This window comes from Sebastes fasciatus, chromosome 15, assembly GCF_043250625.1.
Source record: "Sebastes fasciatus isolate fSebFas1 chromosome 15, fSebFas1.pri, whole genome shotgun sequence".
Classification (NCBI taxonomy): domain Eukaryota; kingdom Metazoa; phylum Chordata; class Actinopteri; order Perciformes; family Sebastidae; genus Sebastes; species Sebastes fasciatus.
In genome coordinates this window covers 1,854,811-1,872,436 of record NC_133809.1, presented here as the reverse complement: position 1 = coordinate 1,872,436, position 17,626 = coordinate 1,854,811, and the positions used below count along the sequence as shown (strand labels likewise).

At 42.3% G+C, this 17,626-nt stretch overlaps 2 protein-coding genes across 9 annotated transcripts in view; both read left to right on the top strand.

The window, feature by feature from the left end:
• akap6 (A kinase (PRKA) anchor protein 6) overlaps positions 1-5,567 on the top strand; it is a 420,277-nt gene extending 414,710 nt beyond the window's left edge. The window contains exon 24 of the transcript XR_012597348.1: positions 5,534-5,567. The gene's annotated coding sequence lies outside the window, so the exon portion shown is untranslated. The remainder of the gene's footprint in view (positions 1-5,533) is intronic.
• Positions 1-17,626, top strand: part of npas3 (neuronal PAS domain protein 3) — a 324,742-nt gene that overhangs the window by 186,461 nt on the left and 120,655 nt on the right. For 7 of the 8 annotated variants that reach the window (XM_074661224.1, XM_074661223.1, XM_074661226.1 and 4 more), the window contains one exon: positions 968-1,050. In XM_074661224.1, coding sequence (XP_074517325.1) covers positions 968-1,050 — 83 coding nt within the window. Of the gene's footprint in view, positions 1-155; positions 453-967; positions 1,051-17,626 lie in introns of those variants that run through there. The other variant, XM_074661231.1, reaches the window with a different exon arrangement.

Here is a 17,626-nt window from a genome sequence, read left to right as displayed (position 1 = left end):
TATAAAACATTTCTCTCTTTTCTGCCTTTCACTGACCGTCTCTCTCTCTCTCTCTCTCTCTCTCTCTCTCTCTCTCTCTCTCTCTCTCTCTCTCTTCTCTTTCTCTTTCTCTTTCTCTCTCTTTCTCCAGAGATGAACAGTGATGGGTAGAAAGATGAGAATGATAAAAAGAGATGGCGAAGAGATAATGAACGAGAGAGAGAGAGAGAGAGAGAGCTCTGTTTGGTATCTGTGACCACTGAGGGACTTATCTTGTTATCTTGAGCCCTCATGTTTGGTTTTAGTGATGATAACTTCCTGCTGCAGTGTTCCAGTTGATAATGTTGTCATGACCTCCTCCTAACTGCATGCAACCGCCTCCCAAATCTCTTCCTAAGAACTCTACGTCTGTCCACAAAACCTCCACATGTCCATCATTTTGCAGCTAAACTGGAACAGATCTGTGTTTGCATGTAAATATTCTCATGTTCTCTTTGTATAAAATGTCTTTTGTGTAGAAATCCAAAGTTTTGCTGGTTGACTTCACTAAGTTTAACTTGTTAGCATTATTAGCTCCTCACGTCATCCGTGTTGTAGAATATGATCGGTTGCAACCTTATTAGCATGAAGCTAACGGTTCCTGTTGGTTTTAATAAGGGGGGCTAACAATGCTAACTCGTCACACTGTTCAACAATGTTCTGCAGAGTTGACTTCACTGGTTCCTCTTGTCCTGTGCCATGTGTGTTCGTCACGCTAGGCTGTATAAACGTTTGTGTGTGTGTGTGTGTGTGTGTGTGTGTGTGTGTGTGTGTGTGTGTGTGAATGCATATGTGTGTGTGTGTGTGTGTGTGTGTGTGTGTAGCTTTGCTCGTATCAATGTGTCTGAGTCTCACCGGTCTTCTTCTGTCCTGTCCTGTGCTTTCTCTCTCCTTGTGTGTGTGTGTGCATGTGTGTTTGCTGGTGTGTGTGTGTGTGATGTGTGTTTAGCTATCGGTTCCCAGCGAAGGAGGAGTCCCAGCGCCGTCGCCTCGGAGATCTTCGAACCTCACCTGGGCAGCCACATTTTACAGGTAGGAACTGTTGAAGGAGGTCGACGTCATCTGAACACATCTTAGGACGTACACAGTAAACTTCAGTTCACCTATCTGAATACACACGTTGACAAATGCATCGTTTTGGTCTCTGATGAATCATTTCTGGTTGTTTTTGCACTGTTGCATCACTCAACATGATGCAGAATCAATACACTGTACACTCCTAAACCTCCTTCATATCGTGCACAATCCTCCACAGATATTGGTTTCTTAGTAAAGCTTGTGTTAAGCCACGCTGGCATCGTTGCTGTAAGGATGGCGCTGGTCGCATCGCTGTGAAAGAGCTCAGGAACTTGGTACATACTGTATATTTATGTTCCCCAGAAGGCGAGTCGCTGATATGTTGTTGATTTCTATTAACATCGCAGGAATTATTAAAACAAGCATTGCCAAGAGGTGTGTCAACATTTAACGTAATGATGAAATGATGAAGAACTGAGCCTGAGATGTCCTAAAATAGCCACCGTACAGGATAAACCGTTTTGATTTGGGTGTCAACCTGGCCTTTTCTCTGGCGCCACCTTCAGGACCCACTAGTGCTAACGTGTCTATTAATGTCAGATATGTCTGTTTTCTAGTGTTTAATGAGCATCACAGCCTCATTAGTGAGGCCTAATGAACTGAAATGATATTTTCTGTTATTCCTGAATCCCCAGAATACGATGGGGTCCACATCCTGTCACATTTAGTGTCCGAATGAGGATTTCACACCATTTTGTTATCAGAATTAAGTCTTATAATTTGCCTTTGAGCTTTTCAGAAGCTAAATGATTCCTCATAATGTACCTTTACATTATTAGCGCGCTGATTCCTCATAATTCACCCTCAGATTTCTCACCACAGCCGACTTCAATTATTCCTCAACATCCAGCCGCCGCCGCGGCTAAGCTGAATTATTAAATGGAATTATGAAAGTATGATAATGACTGGGTTATCGCTGCTCCCCCGGGTTTGTGTATGTGTGTGTGTGTGTGAAATGTGTGTGTGTGTGTCTTGTAGTTTTAATCCCTAACATGCTCCACTCCTTATCTGTTTAACATACAGCCCAAAGGCTGAGCTTTTAACATCACAACCAGGCTGACGACGCGATACCACCGCTGATACAGGCTGCTAATCTGTGTGTGTGTGTGTGTGTGTGTGTGTGTGTGTGCGTGTGTGTTTGCATCTGTTTCAGTTACACCTGATTCTTCTTCTTCTTATTATTATTATTATTATTATTATTATTATTATAATCTGGTTGACAGCAGTGAGCCTTCGCTGTGTAAAAATCCACTTTTCTAATCTTCTTGTAGTTTTTTTTATGATCATATTCGAGCATCCTGACAGAAGAGTTGCTCACAGATATGAAGAATTCATCACAAACTCTTTGAGAGACGGTGACACAAAATTTAACTCGAGTAAAAATACAAAAGTATCGGAATCAAAATTGACGTAAAGTACCAAAAGTAAAAGTGCTCTTTATGCAGAATAATATGTATTATATTATTGCATTATGATTATTGATGCATTAATGTGTTCATCAATTTAATCTTGCATTAATTTTAATTACTTTGTATCCCCCCTGGAGATTAATAAAGTTTTATCTTAAGCTATAAATAGAGCTGTCAAAGTTAACGCGATAATAAGTCGTTAACACAAATTCGTTTTAACGCCACTAATTTCTTTAAAGCATTAACTCAACTTGTGATTTTTAGGTTGCTCATATGAAACTATAAAACCTGATGAATCCATCGGTACCAACCAGGTCATACTAGCTGGTCATGAAGGAGGTTAAATAACGCTCAAAAACGTATGCACAATTTTGGCGAGGAAAAACTGTCATGGCCATTTTCAAAGGAGTCCCTTGACCTCTGACCTCCAGATCAGTGACTGTAAATGGGTTCTATGGGTACCCACGAGTCTCCCCTTTACAGACATGCCCACTTTATGATCATCACATGCAGTTTGGGGCAAGTCATAGTCAAGTCAGCACACTGACACACTGACAGCTGTTGTTGCCTGTTGGGCTGCAGTTTGCCATGTTATGATTGGAGCATATTGTTTTATGCTAAATGCAGTACCTGTGAGGGTTTCTGGACAATATCTGTCATTGATTTGTAATTTTTTGGGTTTAGACGGAGCTCCTGAGGCGATGCTACTTTCAAATTATGCTAGCTTTCCAACATCAACCACCCTACCTTTAAGTTGGAAATAAAGTTGTGGAATAAATGTAGTGAAGTTAAAGGTACAGTATTTGTCTCTAAAATGTATCTGAGTAGAAGTATAAAGCAGCAGAGGTATCTCTAAATGGTACTATAGTTAATGTACTTTCCACCGCTGCTTTTAGGTGTGCTCTCTCTCACTTTACTTTAAGTGTGTTCATATCACTTCTACATCTGTTCTACATCTGTTCTACATATAATGTGTCTGTCTCTGCAGTGACCTTTTCTGCTGTTAATTGTAGAAGAAGTGCTCGGCTGATGAACGTCTCGATGCATGTTTTACGCCCGCCGTGGCGTCCAAAGGTCAGTGTCGTTTTAGAAAGCACATGAGCCGGTTTCATCCACCTTTCTTTCTCACAATCTGAACTGTCAATCAAACCAGCTTGTTGACGTCTTTATAAAGTCTTCAGAGCGGACACGACGAGTCTTTCATGCTCAGAAACCAGTGACTTTACTGTCCACATTCTCTCTTGTGTCTGGCAGCAGTTTGGATTCACATTTTATCTTCAAATAGCTTCATTACCGGTGAGATGAGTCAGAGAGAAACTGGTCTGGGATCTGATCTGAGCTAGCCGGCAGCTAGAGGGCGCTGTCCCCGTAAAGGAAACGGCTCGCTCTCTGAGTATCAGTAGTAGAAAGACGGAGAGAGCGAGGCGGAGGACGGCGAGCATTAGTGCAACCACATCTATCACAAGTCCTTGTTGTTGCGTTTGTTCTTTATCAGTCCCGCTTTAATCCTGCAGACAGCCACGGCGAGAGAGAGAGAGAGAGAGAGAGAGAGAGAGAGAGAGAGCGTGTCGCCGTGACAACCGACTCTCCCCCTCTTCCGCCGCTCTGCACATCATGTTGTCATGTGTGAGTGTTAACACGAGGCTGGAACAAGCCGAGAGCAGCCGAGCCGCCGCGCATCCGCTCACGCTGCGCTGAGCATCGCCGCCGCCGCCGTGTCGAGACGCTCTGTGTGTGTGTGTGTGTGTGTGTGTGTTAACATCGTGTTCTGATCCTGCAGCTCGAGACACTAGACATCCCATAATACCTTGTTATAATCCCTGGAGAGTCGCTATGACAACCATATGAGGCAGATCCCGAGGCAGATTGAGGCAGCTGTGAGATTGGAAGTGACACGAACAATGTGGGCCTCCGCTCACCTGGAGGAGGTGTGTGTGTGTGTGTGTGTGTGTGTGTGTGTGTGTGTGTGTGTGTGTGTGTGTGTGTGTGTGTGTGTGTGTGTGTGTGTGTGTGTGTGTGTGTGTGTGTGTGTGTGTGTGTGTGTGTGTGTGTTAAGCTTTGTTTTAAATTGTACTCTACATTAAGCTGCTTTTTAAATATGACCTGCCTCTAATAAGTACATTCTGTTTGTACTGTTCCTTCCTGCAGTATTGAAAACTGATTTACTGACCAAACAGCACAGATCACAGGACTATCTGGTTGATTAGACCTGTTTTTATTAAAGAATAGCACCGCTAATGTTGACAAACATATTGCATTTCCTTTAACTTCTTAAAAGCATCCCACTTGTTCACCAGTGGAATGCTTTTAATGTGAAACATCCAACACGATATCACTCCCAACTCGTCAATACCGACGCTTGGTCAGTGGCCCTACGCTTCAAACTATGACGTTCTAAGTACCGCTCTAGCGTCAGTTTTACACCTGTCAGTTTCCTCTCATTACATGCACTATATATAACTTGGTTTGGTTTAGGAAAAGATTGTGGTTTGGGTTCAAATAAGTTAGTCAATACGGTCCTCATCCCACCTTTGTCAGACCCCTCGGCATCACTCTTTACGTGTTTAATGTTGTGAGTTAAACAAAAGCACTTGCTTGTTGGACCCATCCACTTACCTTTCCGGGTGTCTTTTGTACGCCATGTATCCTATACTGACTGCAATTTAAAGATAAGGTAAGGTAAGACTTAGTGACGTAGTATAAAAAGCGAGAAAGACCACTTATGGTGGGAGGGTCCAACAAACACAGGCCTTTTAACCAGGAGACACGTGTTCGAGAACGTTGTTGACCGGAGTTTTCTTTTGTAAGTTACATTAGTGACGTGTTTTGTTGACGTTTTTCACGTGTTTTCTGTAGTTGTTTCCGTAAAAAATAGTTTTTGCCTTGTTTATATATCATTGACATCATGGTAAATTAAGTAATTTGCAAAAAAAACTAAAAAAAGTTGAAATAATACCGCATATCGCACTGTTGAGCCAGTCATTATCACCGCAGGGGAAATTCCCTCCCCCGACAGCCCTAGTTCAAAGGAAACAACTTGGTTAGGTTTAGGAAAAGATGGTGGTTTGGGTCTAAATAAGTATGCTTGTCATGTAGTTAAATTGGTAAGTTGAAGTCAGTAGTTAAGTGTTGCGTATGTGACGTAAGTTAAGTAGGCGATGTTATGTAATGTAACGTAATTGTTTTACTTAGTTTACTTACCCAACCATGCCGTTTTCCCTTACTAAGTTGTTTTCTTGTTTAAACCTAAGTGCGGACTTTTGCGTGGCGTACAAATGACACATGAAAAGGCAAAAATGCGTACTCATGACCAGAATATCCGTGTAATGTCGGGGTATTTAAACGCCTTCCTGTGATACCGGGTTGAATCAGCAGCAACTTTATATCTATACGCACAATTTCATACAAAGTGAAAATCGACCCACTCTTTCTTTTATCTCCTTGATCTTTGTGTCAGAGTTTTTCTAAAATAAACTAATTATAAAAGCTGAATTGTTCTCAGGAGCAAAATAATGAATCAATGTCATAAGAGATTATTAGATTAATGAGGGAAAAGGTCAAAGCTTAATACATTCACTCTCCTCTCACAGTACAAAATGAACTCAATATCTAGACAATATTTCATGTTTTATACCTGTAATATCAGACAAATTATGAAAACAATATCATTTATTAATCAAACAGGAAGTGACTTCTCTCTGTGTTTATTTAAAGCGCGCGCTCTCAGGACAAACACACTTCCTGCAGGAAACGATGTGTGTGTGTGTCATTTATCAGTGTGTGTGTGTCAGCTCGTCTCCTCTATGTACATATATCATTCAGTGTGTTTCTACATCATTGTGAGTGTGAGTGTGTGTGTGTTTGTGTGTGTGTGTGCGTAGCTTTTTCAGCGCAGGAGGAAGGCCGACGTGTTGGCGGCAAATTGGCCTCATTAATCTCCCGCTTAATTGATTGTGAGAAGTTTGAGGATGACATTTTAAGAAAGCGTGGCGGACGGGGCGCGGCGTGATTGATTTGGCTAAAACGCAGCGCTAATGAATGCCAGCCAGTCACTTAGGTGGTAGAGACCAGACACTAATTTCAGAGAGATTAGGCCAGAGAGGTTGATAACGCTTAATGAAGAGAGAGATAGAGAGGGAGGGAGGGAGGGAGAGAGAGAGAGAGAGGGAGGGAGGGAGAGTGAGAGAGGGAGAGGGAGAGAGAGAGAGAGAGAGAGAGAGAGAGAGAGAGAGAGAGAGAGAGAGAGAGAGAGAGAGAGCAGTCATTAAACAGGATGTAAAGCTCCATGTGTGCTCTGCTGTCAGGTATGAGCTGCTGTGTGTGTGTGTGTGTGTGTGGGAGGAAATGAGTGAAGCTGGTGTTTGTATGAACTTTATTACTCATCCATAGAGATCTGTGGAGGAAACACGTGGACGCCGTGTCTCTGAAGGGTTTCATTTAGCTCTCAGCGTTATCTTTATTAAGCAAAAAACGTACGTTTCGACAACAAGTGATGTCTGAGTTGAGGTTCAACATTTTCTGATTTACTAATCAGATCTGGATCCTTTTAAATCCCTAATCTGATCCCTTATTTGACTAAAAATGTGCAGAATAAAAGCCGTTTCTCACCAGTTTGATGAGAAAATGCGCTGCAGGAATACGGAAAATCTGCGTGCAAATCTTTGCAAAGAGATTCCTCCTAAATAGGTATAGCTACGAACGATGTATGTCTGCTTTTTTGACGTATCACAAATACATTTAATCAAAGTCTGCATAGGGACGATGACGAAGTGGATGGATGGGTCAAAAACGGGACTGACTTTAACCCAGGAGGCCGCTGTTCGTATCCCACGTGAAACTAAAAGTAACGCACTTATTTGAACCCAAAACATGATCTTCTACTAAACCTAACCCAATAGTTGTGTTGCCTAAACGTAATTGAATACAGTTTCTAAACAGCAAAAGCACCACAAGCAGTTAAAATACGATGACGCTGATATACACGTATGTAGAAATGTTAATATGAAATGTATTTTTGGTTCAGAAAGGTCCTGATTCAACGTATCCGTGGTTTGCAGAAACATGTAATACCAGCGTTTTATTCTATTTTCTTTAAAGAGGGATGCAGCTGCAGGGAGATATTGTTCTGAAATTACAACTAACCTTCGACTGCGTTAATAAATGTAAAGGCCCGAGCTCTAACAAATGAGCGGACTGCTCCTTTAAGGTGAGCGGGTCAGGAAGTAGAAGGAAGTTTAGTTGTTGCTGATGAAGTGTGTTTTTTTGGACTTTAAAGAGCAGCTTGATGTTTGGTGTTTTTAAAGACACCATGTGGCGTTTGAAGATGAAGAGGCGGCGGACAGACGGACACTAATTAAACAGAGAGGGAGGGGGGAGGGGTGTCATAAAGTAAACTGTGTCGCTCCAAAAAGAGTGAACAATTAGAGAGAGATTGATGAAGAGGAAGAGGAAGACGCCATGTGTCTTTAGTGAAGTCACAAAGTGAACGGAGGAAACGACGAGACAAAGAGGAAGAAAGTGTGTTTGTGTTGGTGACAGGCTGGCGGAGCACCTGGCATGATGAGTGTCTGGTGGGGGTGGGTGGGGAGGTATCACACCTGTTAAAACACACACAGTCTGTTTGGTTGTTTAGTGTGAGAATCAAACACACAGTGTGATGAGGACGACCTGTCGATCTGCAGCAAAGACACAAGGAGGCTAGGAGAGATGGAGGCAAGGAAACGAGAAGAGAGGGAAAGACACGTAAGACATGGACAGAAAGAGAGAGACAGCAGGCAGATAGATAGAAGATGCAAAGAGAGACATCTGGCTGTGACATTTTTGGAAAGCGGAGACGGTGTATAAAAAGTTGCAATGGTTTGGTTCGTGAGGAGAGATGTTTGGAAAGTAAAGGCGGCAGTGGTGGAAGAAGTACTCGATGTTTCACTGAAGTTAAAGCAGTAATACCACAGAAATACTACCAAAGTAGACAGAAGGATTTGTCGGATGCATTCAACAGCAGTCCAGCAACACGAGTCAGTTTTCACACGTTACATGTATACGGTCTCGGTTGAAAGCCGTAACACACACACACACACACACACACACACACACACATTAAGTAGTAAAACTGCTGTTTTACAAATATGATTATAAACTGAAATGCAGTTTTTCTGCTGATCAGTCGGCATCGTGTCTGACAGGATTTATTAAAAATAACGTGACATTTTCTGATAAAAGCTGAGAGAAACATGGCTCTACAAAGTGCACTACACTATTTTATCCGCATGGTTTTATTGTTTGAATTTCCCAATATATCTGAATTAATACACAGCTAAAGGTGAATACTTTATCTTCAGTGGGATGACATCATAAAGAAGAAATCTTGATACCTTTTTGCGTATTGTTCACATTCTCTCTTTCTGGATTTAGACCGCGAAAATATTTAAATTGTGAAAATGTTTCCTCAAAAAAAGCTATAAATCTGCCGTCTGCAGTGTAAACGTGGCAGTTTTGTCCTAAATATTAGAATAAGAGTCAGAAATATTGAAGAATTATTAAGAATTATTGAGCTCCGCAGGGAAATTGGGGCGTTACAGTTGCTCTTATATAAACATAAAGAAATGTAAGAAAATAGAATAAAAAGAGTAAGTAACATGTAAATTATGTACATAATGGTACATTATAAACACAATATATGTAAGTACTAAAATTAAAAAATAAAATAAGAATATATGAAATATGTACAAATATTTGCATCAAGACGTGCAATATATAACAAATAACCACAGTGCAAATAAGTAAATACAAAAGGCTGAGCAGTGGGATAATAATAATAATAATAATTAAATATAAATGCCAGAATAAAATCAACTTCACATCCAAAGTAAATCACCTGAAACTCCTTCAGTTTACATGTTAAATAAAATCATCAGAATAAACATAAAGATGAGAGTATTCATGAAAGAGAGAAGAGCAGCAGCTTGTAAAGAGAAACCCAACGAGTGTCCTGTTTGATATGAGCGAAGCGTTTGAGTCCTTCACCTGCAGCTGTTAACCCGCCGCTTCGCTCCGCGTCGGGCAAAACAGATGTAAGGTGCCCGTGTGTTGTCACGGCGATGAGGGGGAAATTAAAGACGACAGCGGCGGCGCGGCAGACACGACGCCGCTTCCTGTCAGCCCGTCAATCAAGCTGTCAACCAATGAGTGTCACCGTAGGTAAAAATTAGATGAGGAGACGAGAGAGAGAGAGAGAGAGAGAGAGAGAGAGAGAGAGAGAGAGAGAGAGGACTGCTGCTGCTGCTGCTCCCGGTGGATTATGGGTATATTACTGAGGAGGGTTATGAACAGGAAGTAGTGAAAGAGAGACAGACAGACAGACAGGAAGTGGAAAAGCTGAGGAGAAGAAGGAGAAAGGAAGTCAGACAGACAGGGAGGAAGTCACTGAGAGTCTCCTCGACCTGCTGATTTAGCATGTTTTCGCTGCTTTAGAGACTTGAAACTCGTCTTTATTGTGTTGTTACCAGCAGGGACGGTTAAAAGAAGTAATCCTGCTGATGCGTTCAAGGGAGCTCTGAGATTTAAGTCTTCTGTTTACTTCTAATGACGGTATCATGTATTGATTCACCATCGCCACTGAGCCTCTTGATGAATATCGGGTGGATCAGATCGCTATCTGATCTCAAAAAAGATCAATTTCAACAACATGTGTGATGGTACGTGTCCACAGAGGCGTTTTTTATGGCGAGGGATTGCCTCACATCCCAGTGTTGAACTCTTGATGGGTTGCCACAAGGCACCTGATTGGACGAACGCTTTCCCTCGTAGGCTGCTGCTCCCAGCTTTCAAACCAGAACCACCACGGCGGCTCGTTTGGAAACTTTTTTTCTCTTATGTCATAAAAGTAGTTAACCAAAATATAAAGAAGTCCTGCAGTCACTGAATCTGTCTTTACTTTAGATCGACAGCGGTCAGTTTAAAAGTTTCTCGGGAGTTTCCAGAGGTGGCGAGTCGCCCCTGATTTGCATAAAGTAGCCGAAACCTCAGCTTTATGTAAATGAGGAGCGGCCAATGTGACGGTCCGTTCCTCCAAATGCAACGCTGCGCTACCAGAATGCACGGCTGCTTACATAGACAATGAATGGGATCCTCCTCCTCCTCCTCCTCCTAAAACTAAACTAAAATATTCCCTTATCTATCGTCATAATTAATGTCTCTACTGAAATGTCCCGTGTAGAACAATAAAAACATTATAAATATAATAAGCATTTTCAGTCCAAAATGGCCACCAGAGTTTTGTCTATTTGCTTCTGTAGTCTGTGACGTTGTGTCGTCACTAGATCACAGATACGATTCATCTGTGTGTTTGTGTTAGTTTATAGATAGTCGTTTGCTCGCTGGCTATACTGTTGTTGTTCTTCTTCTTCTGGTGTTTTTGTCGGTTACCAAACAGCTTAAGCTGCAGTACCACCTCCTTCTGGACTGAAGGAGAACCGACCTGATCTAACAGTAGCCCAGAAAACAAAGATGATTCGTTGTTTTGGCCAACAGAGACACAAATATAATAAATGAACGTGTCTTAAATCTTATCTGGATATGAGCACCTAAAACACTAAACCCACTATAGATCGTCCTTTAAATCCACCTGAGACAGACAGTTGGATAAAAGCAGCATAATACTGTTAAAAAAATATTATTAAATACATCAAAGTACATATGAAATATGTTGATAATGTATTTAAAGAATATATCAGATCTGATGAGTGAAGTCTGGCTCAGATTGGTGTCAAATTACTACACAGACGCAGTATTTCAGGTATCTCTCTCCGTCTCTCTGAGCGCTGAACTCCGGCCTTCAGATGAATTTTTAAGACCTGCATATTCAAACACATTACGCACACGCACACACACACACACACACACACACACACACACACCGTGGGTTTCTAGCCGGGCTTCACCAGCCTGCATGCGCAGATGACTCCAGAGGCCCGGCGTGACCCGGCGGCGGCGAGACTAAAGGTCACGGCGGTGAGCGCCGAGCCTCGCATCCTGATTATTACCCACAACCCCCCTCTCTCTCTCTGACTTCCTGTGAGGTCCGGCAGGTTCATTAGCTGTGGGAATAACTGCGGAGAGACGGACGGACGGAGGGAAAGAGAGAGAGAGGGGGGGAAGAGGTCTGAACCAATAAACGAAGCGTCCAGAGAGCGAAGAAGAAGAAGAAAAAAAAGCGAAGGTGAAAGGAGAGAAAAAAGACGAGTGCGGGTCTTATTATTTATGCAGTCAATAGGCCGCGGCTTGTCTGCATCTCTAATTGTTTGATTTTATAGGCGGGACGGGCTCTTTAAACAAACACGCTCTTATGCTAATGACGGCGCGACGGTGCCCTCCTGACAGCATCTGTTGGGAGGGTGGACTGGGGGATTATGGGAGTTTTTTGAGGGGGGGTAGTGTGCTGAAGCTGAATATCATTTGGATAATTAAAAATGACAGGAAGTGGTCCACACACACACACACACACACACACACACACACACACACACACACACACACACACACACACACACACACACTAGCAGCCACTTTGTCTTGACAGGTGGAGGGAGGAGGGAGGAGGAGGAGGGGAGGTTAGTCCTGATTGCTGTCAATCAAGCGGTCCGGTGGGAGGACCGCGGAGGCTGGCGGATTGCTGTGAACTTTGACCCCCTCCCTGGCCGACGTGATGCTGATGTGTGAGAGAGAGAGAGAGAGAGAGAGAGAGAGGGAGGAAGGAACAACCTTGAGAGATGGACTGAATTTCAACAGGCTCAGAGAGGACAGGAAGAGGAAGAGGGATAGAGAGGAAATAAAAGGATGAAAGAGGTCAAAGTGAGCAGATGTCAATAACAAAAATGTTGTTTTCAATTATGGCATATTTGATATTTGATATTTGACATAATATCAGTAATTTTCCAAACTCCAAAAACAGAAAGAAACTGAAAAATTCGGCCGTTCAAAGTTAACGCGTCAACGCAAATTTGTTTTAACACCACTAATTTCTTTAACACATTAACGCAACTTCCAATTTTTAGGTCGTAGCAGTTCTAAAGTTAGAGTAAAGATCTGGTATCATATGGAACTTTAAAACCTGATGAATCCATCGGTACCAACCATGTCAGACTAGCTGGTCATGAAGGAGGTTAAATAACGCTCCAAACTTACGCTAAATGTTGGTGAGGAAAAACTGTCATCTGTGACCGTTGACCTTCAGATCAGTGAATGTTAATGGGTTAATTGATTTACAATAATAAATATATACATACGTTTTGCATGAAGCTGCATATTTGTCCACTCCCATGTTGATAAGAGTATTAAATACTTGACTAATCTCCCTTTAAGTTACATTTTGAACCGATAAAAAATGTCTGATTAATTGCGATTAATTAAATATTTGAATGAATTGACAGCCCCACTGTGCACGGCAACACCAGGCATGTCATCTTCACATGTTCACATGTGCATTTTCAGATTTAGTCAACTTAACGTGAACATACTTCCGTGAAAGGAGAGCGGTAGGAAACGGAGTAATATGAACTGAATACTTGTGTTGTGTGTTCTGAGAGAGAGATGAGAGGAAACGGAGGATCACTAGAAAGCCAAAGTGACAATTGAACAAACGGAGACGATGAAAAGACCATCAGATTACTTCTCCGTCCTTCTGTCGCTTTGTTCTGTCTGTTTGTTTCTGACTGAGAGTGTGCACGTTGCTGCTGTGTGTAACTGCATATTTATTGATGTGTGTTTGTGTGTGTGTTACTACCGCTGAGCTGAACAGGGAGGGTTGAGATGTAAAAACCTTCCCTCCTCTCCAGACGCAGGATAGAGCGAATCCTCACCCCCCGCCAAATTAATCTGCACACGCATGCACACACACGCATGCACACACACACACACACACACACACACACACACACACACACACACACACACACACACACACACACACACACACACGTGTGTGCGTGCGCGGTGAAAGCGGATTCTGTAGAATAATTTCATTATAAGGTTGTGAGCATGTGGATTAATGGTTTTACTGTCACAGAGAAGAAGACAGGGGATTTTCTCTTTTCTTCTCTCTGTTTCTCTCCAAGACGCTTTTATTTTGGCGTTTCCTCTCCACTTCCTTTTCTCCCTCTTCTTTTCTTTTATCCTTTTCATCCCCTCTTTCCCTCCTTTTTTTGTGGATTAGCTGTTGTTCAGTAGCTGCAGCCTCCTCTGGTTTCCATCAGGTGGACAAAATAACAGAAACACGACTTGAGAGGAGCCAATGAGAGGAGAGCGTTTAAAGGCGAGGATGTGATCGGCTGCTCCCATTGTTTTTATGTACCTAAATAGTTTGGTTTAACTTCGGTGGAGTCCTTTTCTCCATGTGGACAGTTAAAAGGCGGGTCCATCTGTGTTGGAAACACTGCCTACTTAGCCGTTAGCCAAAAGCAAAGTGAAGTGAGTCTGGTGGCTTTGAAGAGAGCGATATAACGGCTTCATTTCCCCGTCAGAAAGGGCTGTCTGATGGCGAGGTGAAGCGGCGGTGGACGGGAGCAGCAGAAAAACGTATTTTAGACACCTAAAATAAAATCAATATCAGTTTAAGTGTACGCTATATTTAGAATATTTTCACCACTTCACCTCGCCATCAGAGCGCCCTTTCTGACGGGGAACCTCAAAGCCACCAGACTCCATTCACAAAACCAGTAATTGAACCTCTCAGAACAGCGGACTTGCTGGTCTACAATCTCCTATCATTTTAAAAGCAATTTGACATTTTAGGTTCTGTGCTTTCTAACATTTATTTACATGCCGGTCTGTGTCTCATTGTCCTCGTGTGTTTTCCAGATCATTTGATTTGTGTTGTCTTTGTGTTCTGATTGGTTTTGTGTTGCGTCATGTCTCCTTGTTTTCATTCTGCTGTCACAGAAACCCCAGAAACCCCACCGAGGCTGCAGGCTGGATGTGAAACACATGTGTGTCGTGTTCACATTAACAAGTCTGCAGAGGTGTGTGTGTGTCTGTGTTACAGTGTCATGAACACATTTATTAGTGTGTGTGTGTGTGTGAGAGACGGCTGGCATGTCTCAGTCACCTGGCTCTGTCACCCTCCATAATCACTACAATCCAACAGAGAAATCTGCTCTAATCAAACGGGAAACGCCTCCATGATTCTGGCGCTCATTCACCCTGCGCTCTCTCTCTCTCTCTCTCTCTCTCTCTCTCTCTCTCTCTCTCTCTAACTCTCTCTCTCTCTCATCCATTCTTCCCATGTTTCTCTCTCATTGTGTGTGTGTGTGTGTGTGTGTGTGTGTGTGTGTCGGGCTCTCAGTCATGGAGGCAGCAGCAGCAGCAGCTGGCGAGGGCAGTCCCCAGAGGGATTGTGGGTAGGGAGGGGAAGGTTATGGCTTCACTCCCATCACCGATCTGTTTCCTATATATGTGTGTGTGTGTGTGTGTGTTGTGTGTGTGCGTGGTACAGTTCTGGTTCCGAGTGTGTGTCTGGTTTCACACAGACTGGCCTGGTTTGGTTTTAGTTTGGTTTATAGTCTGATCTGGTCTAGACGGTTAGATTGATTCATGTTTTTTAACGTTACCGACGCAGAATTTTATTTTCAAGAATGTTAAAAAAACAAACAATCAAAATCATAAAAAGTATGCACACAGTAGGGCTGCACGATTATGGCCAAAATATAAATAATCCTGATTATTGATCACGATGATTCATTGATTTTAGGGACAAAATATTTAAATAAACGGAGCGCTGCTTCATTACAACCGTTAAAAAATCTTAATTTTATCCTTGTACTCTTATTTTTATCTATATTTGGAAGCATAAAAACACACAATTCAAATAATTAAGAAATAAAATATTTTTATTTAAATATTTGCTTTGATTTAAAACAATCTTGGCATTAGTAGTTTTAATGATGTATTATAAGCTGCTTAGAGTGTTAGGAAGTTAAACAGGTCATAAGTCTCTATATATTTTCTATTTTCTATTATTCTCCTTCAAACAACTGGATTTATTAAAGTTTCTCACCAAAAACCACATTTGAACGCATCATGACAGCGTTATAATCCATCACCCAATACTCATTTCACTGAGTAGAGCCTGAATGCACCACGATGTGCTCCGTGCTGTCGGCAGACGAGCCGGTGGCTGTGATGCCTCTGAGCAGTGTCACGGGAACGATTTACAGTATAATACGTGTCTGATTAAGTTAACTTCTCCACACCGACGACTGATTGGCGGTTCATCTCCAGCTGTGAGTTTATGAAGCGCTTGATTTATACAGCTGAGTTTTCTATGAGCGGAGCATTTGTGTGAAGCCAAAATCATGATCGGGATTAATATTCGATTAATTGTGAAGACTTTCAAAATCACTGTACTTCCTTGGAAAGTCTTAGGACATCATAGCATTTTGTAATTGGCATGTGTTTACTTGCCCTGATTGGATTTTAATTGATCAGTTTAAGCTTAAAAAAAGCAACAAAAGTCATAATTTCAAACCCAAAATAGATAAAGAAACGTAGCTGTGATCACATCTTAGTGTGTTTCACAGTGTGAGTATTTCTTTAGATAAAAACATGGATACCTGATGCTCCAGATGTGGATCAGATAGAGCTTCCACCTGCTTCTAACAGTGTTTGTTTTGCCCGGCACGGATCCCCAGACGGGTGGGGTTTACTGCAGCGGGGAGCGTTTGCTCTCCTGCTGTCAGACTCTCACAAACACCTTGTATACTCCGGGTGTTGGAAGCCCGCTGTAAACCAAGTCTCTTTAAATTTTTACCGTGAGAGTTAGCGGCGTGTCAAACATAACCTCTCGCTCCGCCGCCGCTGCTGCTGGGGGCGTTTGTTTTCCACTCCAGTACGTGCCTCGGCACTAAATCAGCCGGTTAGAGAGACGAGCTAGAAGAGCGGAGCAGCCTCCGTGCAGCAGTCGTACCTGTGTGTGTCTTATTGTGATGTTACGTCTCGCATGTATACCTGTGATTCTGTGCGTGTATGTGCATTTGAACACGTCTGTGCACATGATTTCACATTTGTATGCATCAAACTCCGTGTGTTTGTAGGAGAAGAAAAGTACAAAAAGTAAATGAGAATCACATCAGAGCAGCGGGAGGAGATCGAACCAGAGAGGAGGAGGGTTTATCAGGATGGATGGGAGTCACTCGTCCAACAGAGAAAGAAACCTAAAGGGATGAAGACGAGGAACAAGAGGGGAAGAATCATCTTAATGAGATTTAGAAAAAACAAAAAAAGGAAATCATTTTGTCAGTCTGGGAGCACTTTATCTGCAGAGAAGTATACAGAGAAATCATTAATGGGGAGTAAACAGACAGAGCTGCTGGTTTATGGATTCATAACTGGAGCACACAGAGAGAGAAAAACACCCAACGTCAATACGAGTTCATTTGTTAAACTGGAAATGAGATCTGGATGAAAGAGACGGAGAGAAAGAAGGTCATGAAGACACAGTTTTATCTGTCTGAATGTTTCTGGGAGGAAGTTAAGATCTCATTGGTCCGTTGGAACGTTGGAGTCTCCGGCCAAAGTGGTTAGCCTAGCTTAGCATAAAGACTGGAAGCAGGAGGAAACGGCTAGCCTGGCTTTGTCCAACCGTATTAATTATTAATTAGGGCTGGCAAGAATCTGGTGGTACGATACGCATCATGATACGGGCTAACCAATCCATATATTTGGATATATTGTGATCTTTTTTTTTTGGATGGTGCATGTCTGTAAAGGGGAGACTCATGGGTACCCAGAGAACCCATTTACATTCACTGATCTGGAGGTCCGAGGTCAAGAGACCCCTTTGAAAATGGACATGACAGTTTTTCTTCGCCAAAATTTAGCGCAAGTTTGGAGCGTTATTTAGCCTATTTTTTAGTCCAAAATAATGTCCGAAAAAATGTACAATACAAATTCTGAAAATAATCCAAAAAAGTCCCCAAAATGCAAAAAAAAAAAAAAAAAAAGTCAGACAAACGTCCGATAAAAAGTCAGAAAATTGTCCAAAAATTGTCCGAAAAAAGTCCGAAATCGGCCGGGTCCGATGGTGGGCCATTGGATTTTTAAGAAATGAATTAATAATCGGTAATGTTTTG